The 13279-nt window shown below is 44.7% G+C and overlaps 1 protein-coding gene across 2 annotated transcripts in view; it reads right to left on the bottom strand.

Annotated features, from left to right (window-relative positions):
- Nucleotides 1-13279, bottom strand: part of LOC143315790 (FERM and PDZ domain-containing protein 4-like) — a 43671-nt gene that overhangs the window by 14946 nt on the left and 15446 nt on the right. For both annotated transcript variants that reach the window (XM_076723216.1, XM_076723217.1), the window contains exons 2-5: nt 7625-7747; nt 2366-2517; nt 1602-1704; nt 484-529 (exon numbers count right to left, since the gene is read on the bottom strand). In XM_076723216.1, coding sequence (XP_076579331.1) covers nt 484-529; nt 1602-1704; nt 2366-2517; nt 7625-7747 — 424 coding nt within the window. The remainder of the gene's footprint in view (nt 1-483; nt 530-1601; nt 1705-2365; nt 2518-7624; nt 7748-13279) is intronic.

The raw sequence follows: 13279 nt of genomic DNA, 5'->3' as shown, positions 1-13279 counted from the left end.
CACAAACTGAAGAAGAGCGTGGAATACATTCAGTAAGAGAAGCACAAGATCATCATTTCTGGCTGCTGTTTCTCCGTATTTCCGTGCAGAAGCTGCTCTAGATCTTTCGATCACATCCCACGATCTTCATCATCAGCTGGGGTCGCCATTCAACGTGTGCTTAGCGTTTTGAGGACGTCTCATCCATGTTAGCTTCAAAGTTGAGTTTCAGAACTCCACCTGTGATGTGACTGAAAGCTCCGGTGTTACTGATGTGTTTTAATAGTTTTGGGATGACGGTATGGAGCAGCCATTCTTAAAAACACACCCTGTGCTGTGAATGAATGGAGTGTTTAGTGTAAGTGGTGTACGGGGCCTTGATGAAGAGGAGACAAAACACTGCATGCTTGAAACAACACAAATATGCGTGCAGTTAGCATATCTGGTACATATAACTGTCGTATTGTGCTCCAAAGATCATTTTGCAAAAGCTGATCTACTCACAGGATAAGGTTGGACAACAGTCAACATGATGGATTCTTTGCAGCTCCTGAGGCGAGACGACAAAGCAAATCACAGAGTCAACAAAATCATCCCAAAACAACAATCACAGCAAACGACAATGCAGATAAGCAACTGCAACTTGATTAGCTCGGCTGAAATGGAATGAGACGCCTCTGGCAATCAGCACTTACAAGCAGACGCAGTAAAAAGCAGAAGCACACACTCGCACACGCTCAGTTTCCCATTGAAAATACGAGATGTTGTTTCTGGCGAAGCAAAACGTGTTTTCAGTGATGGGAAACTGAGCATGGAAACAGCTAGAAGCCTGATATTTTCCTCCATTTTTTTGCAATCATCAGTATTAAACCTGCCATTTAATTGAATCCACTCCTTAAAAATGACATATGCAGTCCAGGAAGAGCCTCAAATGAATCACATAAAGCCACATTCTGTTTCAAAAACTGAACATGTCTCAGCCTGAAGCATTGGATTTTCCAGCTTACGACAGGTTTAAAGGGTTTAAACACTCTCATTCACCATGTGTGCAGCCGTCTACCCGTCCGGACAGATGTGCTTGAAAGTGCTGGGATTTGATCAGCCTCTGTCACCTGAATGCAAAGGAGGTGAACGGACTTTCGTGCTCACAATAACAATAAAAACAAATCACATTTAAAAAACTTGACGGGGGCATCTTTATGCAGGAACAGTGTCCAGTCTGCTCTGGATAATCCATAGATGTCACCGTCAGCCATTTTCGTCGGGGCTACTTCTTCAACAGCCAGTAGTTTCAGTGAAAAATGTTGACGTGGAGGTCTGTGGATCATCCAGAATAACATTATCTCAGAGAAGAGATGTTGCTGTTGAATTTTTTATGTAATTTTTTTTGTATAACTGTGAGCACCAAAAATGAATTCCACTCACCCCCATTGTTTCAGGGTGGAGGCAGACAAATAAAACCTATGCACGTGGCTGGATACCATTCAGTGAGCAGAAAATTGTCATTTTCTAATGTGAGTGAACCGGCCCTTTAAATTTTAGGTTATCAACAACCTTCCACACAGGGCTGCGGTGAACTGAATTCTAACTATCCTGACAGATCACAAGGTTTTTGCGTCCACCTGACGAGGTCGATGACTCGTTCTCTCGGAGCCGAGCTGACGGGCTCGTCGTTGATCATGATGATCTCATCGCCTGGCAACAGCTTCCCCTCAGATGGACCACCTACACACACAACACACACGCAGAGAAAATGAATGGAGCAGTGCACGAACAGCCGAACGTGTGAGCGTACAGGTCATTTGCAAAAAGGCCGACTTTGCTTGCGTGTGTCTGCCTCCTGACACATCTAATAGGCATGAGCATTAATAAACTGCAGCGCCCTCAAGCATATCTTTTCCGTTCCTTGGCCAACAACTCTAAATAGAATATTCATTAGTTCAATTGTCTGCTTGGAATTCAGCACTCATTGATTACTGAGATGTCTAATCACTGTGTGTGTCTGTGCAGCCACTGGCGCTGACAGTTGATCGGGGTCTGTAAGCAGAAACAGTCATTTGGAAATCAGCCAATCACCCAAAATAAACAATACTCAAGACATTAAAAAAAAAACCACACACACGCAGAACATTCATTTGTACTCATTTTAGTTGTCACATGGGATCGGTGCTGCTTACTTGTGCAATCACAGGCTGGAGAAGCCAAGCGCCTGCATGGTTTCCTTCTTGACAATCATTACAGCAACTGTTGGCGCTGATTAGCACTCGTCAAACAGTGAGGAGGAACTGATGAAATCGTTCAGCGCAGTCTTTCAACGTGCCAGCTCAGACTGGAGTAGTATCAGAATTTCTGACTTTGGCGGCTCCTTGCAGAGAAGAGCACCTACCTGGCGTGACAGAGCGGACCACCACCGGTTTCTCGCTGCCCGCCACAAAGCCGAAGCCCAGGACTGGGTCCCGTCTCATCTCCACCAGGCGAGGGGCCGGGGGGAGCCCGTCCAGGTGGACCTCCTCCAGGGAGCTGCTCTGGGACACTTGGCTGGAAAGCACAGGACAGGAGCAACACGGTGACCATGAGCAGTGACTGTGATTCACCTACAGCTCAGACGGATCGAACCCTTCATAGAGTGACTTAACATGAGTCACAGAATAGTTTCACTTCAAGAAGACATGTCGCTAGTAATGCACACAGCGACCGTCACAGGGGTCAAACCTGTCCTGCTTGTTAAAAGTGAGGCTGTTATCTGATGTGGTGCACATTTAAAATCCAATCAATGCATTCATCCCGATAGCAGAAATCTACTTTGGCTCTGAAAGATAACAAGACATTTCAAATGAATGATTGGCTATCTGATCAGCGGTTCATAAATCACAGCCTGGGCTCAGGTAAGACAGCACAGGTTCTGCATTCAGAAAAAGCCTCAGATTTGCAATCTGGAACCAACTTGCCTCTTCCTTCCATATAAAAGTCTCCAGACCACAACACTGATCATTCAATCAAGTCACAATTCTTCATTTTTAATGTGTAAGTGCCTGTTTTTAGATGTTCTCTATAAAGGTCTGCTCTCTTTTTTATGTCTGCTATTGATTATAATCTAATTTAACCTTTTCTCTATGAAGGACAGCATGCTCTGAACATAGGCAACAAATGTTAGCATGTCTTGCTAACTAACTACCCTGGTGAGGAAGCTGATCTTTGCTTGTTCAGCTTTAGCTTAAGTGAAATTAAAGTGCAATTTCAGCAGCATCTCATGTTGATTTCACGCAGTCTGCGATGCAAAACGGTTGCATCTAGAAAAACATCTCAGCTCCTTTTGAGGGACTGACGCTTAAACATGTCAATTTCGCTCGATTCGTGACTTTTATGAGAAATGTCTGAGCCACCGACGCTTAATGCAACTTTAATGTGGGTTAACGCTGGTGGAATTTGACATTGTCCTTCTTCTTCTTTGCTTTACCGCAAGTCACTCAGGATGAGAGCACCACAAAAATGGAAATGTACCATATTAAATTAAACCCTCCTGCCTGCTGAACCTCAGACGTCTGTCTCGACCGGGACACCGAGAATGCAGAGTGCCTGTTAATTAAGAGGTGATACAGGCTTTCAGAGGGGTTAACTCATTCTCTCTCTGTCTCCATTTCTCTCTTCCTCCCTCTTTCGCAGCTTAAAAAGCTCCCTTGGCAGCTGTTGCTCCTCTCTGCACATTAAGGCCAGTACAGGGTGTCTGCTGTTACCTGGCCAGCATCCATTCCATCACTGTCTGCCTCGAGTGTCCATATGGCAAGAGCACGGACGCTGAATTTCCTGCCTCATCCGTCCTAACCTTCACATCTTCACAAATGTCTCATTTGTTTGCAGGTGCTGCTGAAATTGTGTGCAACGACGTGACTTTGGCAACGCTCGCGAAACTAATTTCTCTCATTTGCTTTATCAGGTTATATTCAGATTTTTGCTCGACCAGTTGGCTTTACCCGTGGATATTCATCCAGCTATGTACCTGCAGCTTTGCCTAAATCTGCCCCGATGATGAAGCATGTTCCAACCATCCGTGACTTTATCTCCAACCAATCCAGATCAGTCTCAATCTCTGCCCCACCTCCCACCTTCCTACCCTCTTGCGCTTTCTCGTCCTCCCTCTCATTATGGCATTGATCTGTATTGTACATATGGCGCAGAAATCTCAAACTAAATCTGTCTGTAATGAAGCATGTTCCAATATGTGATGCAGGCTCATCCTCCTTGTCAGGGTCGGTGGAGTTTAATCCCACCGGAGGGCAGAGCTTGGATGTCAGGGGGGTCAGGGGAAAGCTGGATACGAAAGGTCAAATTGTGGTGTTCATGGAAGAATGGGAATGCAGTGCTGCATGTTTTCGTCCTGTGTTTGTACTGTTGCCCACTAAAGCCCACACTTTTAGAACTGACAAATGTTGCAGGAATAACAAACTGAAAAATGCTGGCAGTAAACATTTCATGTACATAAAAATGAAATTGTAAAACAAATTTGCTGATACAAAATAGGTGCAGCATGAACATGATGTTTGGGTGACTGAGATCAGGTTCAGATCCATGTGTGTTTACGCTACATGCCTCTCTCACGAGCACGTTTCGACGGGCTTCAATGGATGAGTATCATGAATCAAAAAAGATGTAATACAGCCCAGGGCAAATAGTAGCATGTTAGCATTACATAGCAAGCTTAAAAGGCCTAGCTTATATGCTTAAAGTGTGCATAGAGGGTGAGCGATTCTTTGATTTGATTGATTTTTTTTAAGGTAATGTTGCAAATCAATAATGAAGACTGCATTTTGTGGCCTCAGTCATGCCTATTAAACTTGTCACTCCTCCAATACGGCACTCAGGTGGAGGTGTACATGTCGGAGTGGATGTCAAGACACCGCCGCTCAACCTGTTCAAGTCTCAGCTTGCGGTGCTTCAGGGGAAGGGACGTAGTTGTGCGTGCTGCGGCGATAAAAGCGAAAACGTTGGGCGGATTTGCCCCCCTCCTCACTAGGGAGGTAACCCAGGCACTCATTCGAACTCTTGTCATCTCCTGCCTGGACTACAGCAACTCCCTCCTCGCCAGCAGCGAGCCTAGAAGGCTGCTGGCCATCTGGTGTTGAGCTTAACAAAGTTTTTCTGCATGACCTCGCTCCTCCATTCTCTATTCTAGCTCCCTGTTGCAGCTCAGACCCCGTGCAAGACTGGAATCACCACTAAAACCCTACGCTCTGGCACAACCAATGCCACAGCCCATCTTTTCAGACTGTACGTCACACTAAGCACAAAGTGAAAAAACCCCCAAAAATCCCTCATTTGGACAGAGGTCATCCAAAAAGCTACCTTACTTGTTTATTCGGATGAGATGCAATGGGATGTACAATATCAAGCCCTTTCAACCTTCCACTTACTGAAAGCCACTTTGGATAAAAGCAAAATGAATTTAACGTCCTGTCAAAAGACATTCCTGTCTGGTATAATCTGTGGAGAAATTTTAGAAAAAAAATGGACCCTAATACATCAAAAAAGGGACCATTATTGGGCGTCAGAGAGGAACATTGCAGCAGGACAGTATTATGGCATATACTTGCATTACAGACACCTCAACATCACGAATCCACTTCACTCTACTGCACAACCTTAACATTGTTCAAATAAAGGAAAATACGCTCGATGCAAATGGTTTTGATATGAGAAAACTGGTTTTCCATTGTGATTTGTCACCATAAAAATAATGAAATGAACAAGTTTGAGTTTGATTCTAAGCTTGGACATACAGTACGTACTCTGTCTGTGTATTTCAGGCATTTCAAATACACTTGAGTGGAGACTAGCATTCAAAAACCTGCCAGAGTATATTAGGTAAGGTTAAGGAAGTTATCTGTCCAATATAGTTACTGGAAACCAATCATTGGCTTCACTCAGTCTCTGTTCTCTTTCTCTCTCTGTCTCACAGAAATCCAATTGTGATACTCAATCTGTGTCGCCTCCTCTAAAGTCAACAGCTTTTCTCTGGGAACAAAGCCACATAACCAGAGCTGCCTTCCTTGTCATGACTCCCCCATCACAAGGGGAGGAGGGGGAGAATTTAATAGGGGTGTAGCAAAGAGGAGGGAAGGGGCAGAAAAGACAGGCGGTGAAACTATGGGGACAACAAGAGGAGATCTAAGGGTGAAAAGAGCAAAAAGATGAGAAGAGAAGAAGCAGTGACAGGAAGGAGAAAGAAGAAGAGGAGGCAAGAAAATTGGTGGAGAAATGAAAAGTACATTTATGCGTCCATTGTCAGGCAGTTCACAGTTTAGTTTTGTCATCACAGAAAGCAATTTATGCATTAAAACACTCTATGTCAGCGCAAGTTAATTGGATCACAGCTTATCAGAATCAGACACATCCATGTAAAGCAGCAGAGATGTGTTTACACAAAGCCAGATTCACTGTGCGTGGAACTTTCTGTATGCCAAGCACTGGAGGATTTGCAGGTTCGCCTGCAGGACAAATTGACACAAACGTCGGGTACTGCGTGCAGGTGGAATGCAAAATTACCTGAGCGACAGCTACCTTTTGTGCATGTGGGGAAGAAGGGGCAGGTGAAACCGTAACCATCATGATTAAGAGTGATCATTTCGGGAAAAGGCAAAAAAAGTGAAGTGAAGCTAAAATTACTTTGGGACTCTGCACCACCACTGCTGCTACTCAGGGCTTCATGCTTACTGTACTTCCACCGTCTGATCTCTGTTTAACTGTCTCTGTATTAAGCTCTGACCCATATCTAACAGTACACAGTGGCTCTGTTTATATCCAGTCATGCTGTACACACTGTGTATTTGCATACTGTCTGTTTTTCATGCTTTGCAAATCTCTTATTTGCTTCTGTTTGCACTTAGTTAGCTACTGCGTGGCATTTCGTTATGCTGCTGCTTAATCTATGCAATGATAAAAAAGCTGAAGATGGGTCGGTTGAAGGTGCTGTGTATGTGCAGCTACACCTCCGATTCCAAACCAGCTAACTTGCAGACGAATAAGCTGTTCTGACTCCTTTACATGATACTTGCATGCTTCAGCAAATTTATGACATCAACTTTAAGAGCGCTCCGGAGATCTCTTAAGGTTAGATGCTAGACAGACTGTAGTAGGTGAGCACACCTCTGTTTTGAGTGTAACTGTGCAATATATTATTGGTCATGATGAATAATGCATGAACTAAAGCAGTGCAATTAAGGACAGAATGGTCTGAGCCTATTATACGCAATGGATTTCAAATTTGAAAGTCTGTTCCACCACTTTTTCTTTTTCAAATCATTCATCAGGGGCAGAAACAACAAGAATAAATCAAGGCCCGGTTTTGTTTGCGGTCGCTTTTCGTGGATCTTCATTGTCTGCATTTGTCACTGCGGTGCTAAAGCCTTCTTATCATAGGACTTCTCTGACCTACCAACAGCAAAATATCTTGCAGCAGAATCCTGATTTCATTTCAGACAAGTATTTCTTTCAAGAATGGACATGGGGAAATCCATATTTCTGAGGAGCCATTCCTGTCATCAGTCGCTTGAGAGCCGCTGTTAAAACTTTGCTGGAAGTCACCTGATGACAGTGTCTCATTGCTCTCAGTCAGTGATGAAGTTGGTGTTTCTGATCATACTGTACATACTTGGTGAGGCAGTCCCGTCCCTCTCTGGCGCTGTTCATGCTGTCCCAGCTGTATGGAGGCCCCTGCAGTCCACCCCAGGAGCCTGGGCCAGGGGGCGGCCAGCCCGACATTTTGTTCTTATGGCTGAAAAATAAAAGACGGGAAAATCAACATGTGATCATCACATGATCAAACATGTGCTTTGTTATGTTAGATATGTGTGCTGATTTGCGCTGAAGATCATTAAAGTAAGTGTTTTAGTCCCAGATTCAAACTCAAATACATTGTTTTCCTAAAAATAAGACTGAGCATCAAGCACCAAAGGTGAATAAAAAAATCTTTTTTTTTCCCCTCTCTGGATAAAAACACTCCGGTTTGATTCCTTTCAGTCCAATTAGTGTGACGCCTTGTCTCTCTGTGTGGTTTGCAGTGTGAGATAGCGCTGCTTAGTGCAATCGACCACAGTCAAATAACGGCTCATCAGGGCCGTAGATAGGCAATCAATGGTTACATGCACAGGCAGCTCTGCGGTGGTTGGTCTGCAAAACTGTACGCATGCGGTGAGGAAAAGCACTGATGTGACAGCTGAGTCGGTTACAGCAGATTACACAAACAGTGGCGCCGAGGATGTCAGGAGAGCGTGGACGGGAGGGAGGAGATAGGAGAAGACGGCAGCTTCATCTCAGCGTGAATTACGCCAAAGAGTTCGCCCCGCAATGGGAAGCGAACAGAGCGACCTCCTGAATGACTCGTGCAGACCACCAGGAACCTGCATCCACAGAAATAATTACAAACACGATGAAAGACCATCATCGCAGAAATGCCATCAAATTCAAGCAGCTGTGTAATTCATTCTCATGTCTGATTTATCTTGGAGAGCACTTCCTCCTGCAGCCGTAAAGCAGGAGGATGAGTTTATTGTCCTGACCTGAAATCTGTGATAGCAAGCTGATGCATAGCCGCCGTAACAATGGAAAGATGAATGGCATTTCGGTGCCAAAACTGAGGGTAATGTTCTGTTATGCAGCACACTCTCCAGTGTGTGCTTTACACTGGAAAGGAGACACACATCGCAGTTCCAGCTCTGGGGCCTTTGCCATTGACAAGAGTCAAGGCCCCAATCGACTGAGTCACATGCACATAAAAATTCTTAAAATAGAAGAAAATGCATACTAGATGAGGACGTCATCGCCGTAACAATCCAGCCGATCAATTCCCATATTGTGCTGCTGATGGGTCGAATACATCAGTCAGTCATGTCATAGCTCGCGGTGTGTGAAAAAGAAAAGCGGCCTTCGGTTGAAAGTGTATGACGAGCTCCACTGGAGTACAGCGAGGCTGCTGGTGAAAGTGTCAGACACTCTCAGGCATCCTGCTGAGCCGCCATGCAGAAGAGAAACGATTCCATGAACAACCAAATGCAAGGAATACCAAACAAAAACAGCCGATGTTCAAGTCATCCTCAGAGGCAACAGATCCATTTCAACACTCTCGGGCTTTTGAGTTAAACTCCTCTCGACTCTGTTTCCTTGCACGGATTTCAGTCAGACGCTTGTGTCTCTGCTGATCTTCAGCCATCCGGAGGAGAAACAGATCCACCGCCACTACAGAATCCCAATCAGAGGCTCTTGAGCTCAAAATACACAGGCCATGGCGTGAACGGCTGCGCACGTCTCCAGTGTGCAGCCACACATTCATCTGTGTTTGTCATTGTGCTGCTGCTGAGAGCAGCTTTGGTCCAAACTGAACTAAACTGGCGTGGCCTCGCCTCCTTTATCCCATAATCCCTCTCATCACAGAGAAAACAAATCCACGCCGTGTGTGTGTGTGTGTGTGTGTGTGTGTGTGTGTGTGTGAGTATTTGTGTGTGAGAGAGAGGGGGGGCAGCGGTGTGCGACTGTGCATGCATAAGTGCGTGAGTGCGTGTGTGGAGTGGAGAGGATTTTCAGATAGAGGATGGAAACGCCACACCATCTCAGGCCTGGAGCCTCACAGCATGAAGCGGGAAGCGGAACTCAAAGTTCACCTGAACAGCATGAACGTTTTACTCTTCACTTTTGGTTTCCTTGCAGCAAAAAATAAGTCTTTTTTCTTCTTCTAGCGTGTCAGAATGAGATAGAATAGGTCAAACGGCACCGCCAGTAAGTCAAGAAGGATGGTTGAGTGAAGAAAAATTTCCTGGGATGGAACAGCAATGTTAGAATGACGGGCTAATGCCGACATCATGATGCTAACATGCTCACGATGACAACGTTAGCGCGCCGATGTTCAGCAGGTTAGTTTCGCCTGCAAGAATGCTCAAATCGAATTACCACCAAACACAAAGTGCAGCTGAGAGTGGAGAGAGTGTCTTTTGCAGGTTTTAAGCTACAAAATAAAGTACGAGATGAAAGCAAATTTTGACCTGATGATGGTGGAAAAGTCAGGGGGTCAATCAGAGGGTTGGTCAGGGGATCAACAGTCCTCTATAGCTCTGTATCTTTCAAGGCTGAAGTACAATACATTTATATCTGAAGGATTTGGTCAACTCATGGTCACAGCTACCCCCTGCCCACATATCCCATTCCACTTGGCAATGCATCAGATCATGGAGGAAGATTCACCGTCTGGGGGCCTTGAATATCTCTACCAAATTTCACGCCAATCCATCCAATAGCTGCCAAGATATTTCACTGAAAACAGAAGACGTCAGTTTTATGGTGGTGCTGTAATTCTAAATAAAATAGCGCCTCTTAGGATGGGTATCTTCTGCTGTGTCAAGGCCCTTCAAGCTTTTGATGCAGAACACACGGATTTAAATGCGGATTCAAGTTCAAGCACTCTCCAATTGCGCTGAATGAGAGCACAAAATAAGATAATTGTGTTTACCGTTCACAGCAGTGACAGTCCCGCTAATTTCAAAAAGCTGAAAACCCCATCTTCAATCCTTCAGCTGGGATGGCTCAGGCATCTTTCTCTTAGTTTTCTCTCCCTCAGTACTTTTCTTAAATGCGAGTGCAAATGGTTACTGACTAAAAAAAACGTTGTGATCTGTCAGTGTTTGTAAGTTCCTGCTCAAAGTGCCATTTCTGTGTAACCCCTGCCTTCACATCATGAAAGCCGTCTCCTCGATGAACTGTGCAGCAGAGTTTTTGTCCGACTGATGTAACACAAACTTTTCCCCAGTTTCCCCCTGTTTGATGCCTTTTCCTTCAACATAACAGGAATCCAAATATATACATTTTAAAGAAGTGGCAGGATGCTTTATTCCTAAGGTTGCCTTTGCTGAAAAGGCCAATGTATTGCAATCAAAAAGTACTCCCCCTCCCCTTCAAATCGATCAATTCAAATTCTTCTCAAAAACAGGGATCAAACTTCATGAAACAAACTCAATCAATCCTCATTCTTTCCTTGCCAAAAATGTGTTGACAAGAACTATATTTCAGAGAAAATGTAAAACACAATTTAATAAAAATTGTTTTTTTTTTTTGAACACCTTTTAAAGTTTAAAGCTGTGAGATAAGCCGACATCAGGACGACAGGATGCATTTAACATATCAAAGACTCATTTGCAAACAAGGCAGTAGCTCTTGAGACTATGGTACGTAATGGACTTAATAGGATAGCTATATTAGCCTATATTAGAGATTAATTGATTTATTTTGACAGGCTGCGAGTATAAAGAGAGACTGCCTGCACAAGCAGCCTCCTGCCTGAGAAGCTGAACTATGCACAGCGGTGCTTTCAGGTAAATGCAAAGGTTAGCATGGACGCATGCTAACATCACGTCTTAGCATTCTAGATTTGCTAATTAGCCCTAAACACAATGCACAACGGAGGATGAAACTTCAGTTTTGACCCGATGATGATGCTAAATGAAAAGCTGGAGGATCCTCAAAGTTAATCTATCCTGAGGGAAACATGAGGAAAAGTGTCTGGCTGCACTGTATTGGATGACACTCCATCCAATACGGTGGAGATGATGGACTGATCAAATGACTGGCTGCCGGAGAGACAGGAGTTATATGTGCAGTTTCCCACGTTAACCCTCCTGGCTAGTCCTTCATCGACTGCCCTCACAGATCCTGATCCTCTCTGTCCTTTCATCGGGTTCTTTAAAACACTGAGAACAAACATTGGATCGCAGTGATGCATCGCTTGACGAGGCATAACCTCTCGCACAAGCACAGCCCCTGTGTGAGAGGTCTCAGTCGGAGAAGCAACGCTGCAACTTTCCGAGCCGAATTTATTTCACCTCCTCACGACGAAATGCCCACCCCTATTTAGCAACAAAGATGGTGGTTTCTAGAGCTAGTCAGGTTGTTTTTTTTTTTGCTGCATCATATGTCAGACCTCCCTATCAGAGAAAAGCAGTCGAGCCAGCTGGCGCAGACCTCCCCTGCTCAGCCACCACATGCTCCAGTCAGCAAGAACGCACAGCCCCAAACACCGAGCTCTGGGTGCATCTCAACGAATGTTTCATATCTCATGTCCTGCAGCTTTGATTCAGAGTGTTGCTCTCCAGTAAAGTAATCCATCCCAGGGTTCAGCCGAGGTAATGTCTATGGCGGCAGATACGCATGTCTATCGGAATAAATTAGAATCTCCCTTTCTCTGACATTTATGACATTTCATCAGTAAATACGATTATTGTGGCTTTTCATATTCTGCAACTCAGTCGGGATAGGTCTTTATGTGCAGTGATGAATGTCTCGGCATCGATTGGATGGATTGCCAGACATTCATATCAGTGCGGGAAAAACTCAGCCTTGAAAAACGACTCTCTCACATTTTATATCCTGTTCTGTTAGCGTGTCACTCTCCTTATTTTGCTTGACCTGATACTGATGTCTATTAATGCCACTGAACCCTCAGCCTCTGTCTGACTGTCTCAGAGGGGGGATCTGAGTCAGCGGGGCAGTTTTGCATTGACCTTTATTGACACACATTTCCAGTTCCTAATTTGAATTGTAACTTCATCAAGATGCTGGAGAACTTCAGAGGGCGAGCCTGAGGATTTAGGCCATTCAGAGGACTGTTTCTGCCAATGGCCTAGCGACATATTCCTCCCGGGAGTGAAAATAATTTTGTTTGACCTTCCTTTTTTTTTGTACAGACCACACACACACACTCAACACGGGACATTAAACCTTATAAAACCCCTCAAGATCTTTATCCAGAATGGCTGAATTTGCACAAAGGCGAGGAGCTCTCCCAAGATGCTTTAGCCTACATTATGACAATGCTTCCAGCCTGTAGCATGAAACCCACCTCCCCCTGCCAATTCTCACCACTTTACACTCTACAGAACAACTAGGGTAATTTAAGCTCAGGCGCAATTCTATGGAAGACTTTTTTCTTCTTTTTAAAAGCTCAGCTGCTGAGGGTCCTGCATGCTGGTGAAGCTGAGGACCCCTCTTAGCATGCAAGGGCACAGAAGTTAAGTGGTGGACGGAGCGGCGTGAAATACGCACAGTGAATGTAAAGGTCATTTCCTCCTCCGTTTATTCATTTTAACATGTCAGCTGAGTCTGCAATAAATAGAGAAGTGTTCATCCTCAGTCCTGCCTTCATGGGCTGATGTAATGACTTGAGTGCTTTCGGGTAATCTGCTCCAATCAAAGGTATTTCAGCTCGAGGGACTCGAGACGAGAGAGACAACTTTCTGCTTGCTGTGATTTAACACCGCGGAGAGCG

Source organism: Chaetodon auriga, chromosome 23 (genome assembly GCF_051107435.1).
Source record: "Chaetodon auriga isolate fChaAug3 chromosome 23, fChaAug3.hap1, whole genome shotgun sequence".
NCBI classification, from domain to species: Eukaryota; Metazoa; Chordata; class Actinopteri; order Chaetodontiformes; family Chaetodontidae; genus Chaetodon; species Chaetodon auriga.
Note: the sequence above shows the minus strand (reverse complement) of the source record. Positions and strands in the feature narration are given on the sequence as shown.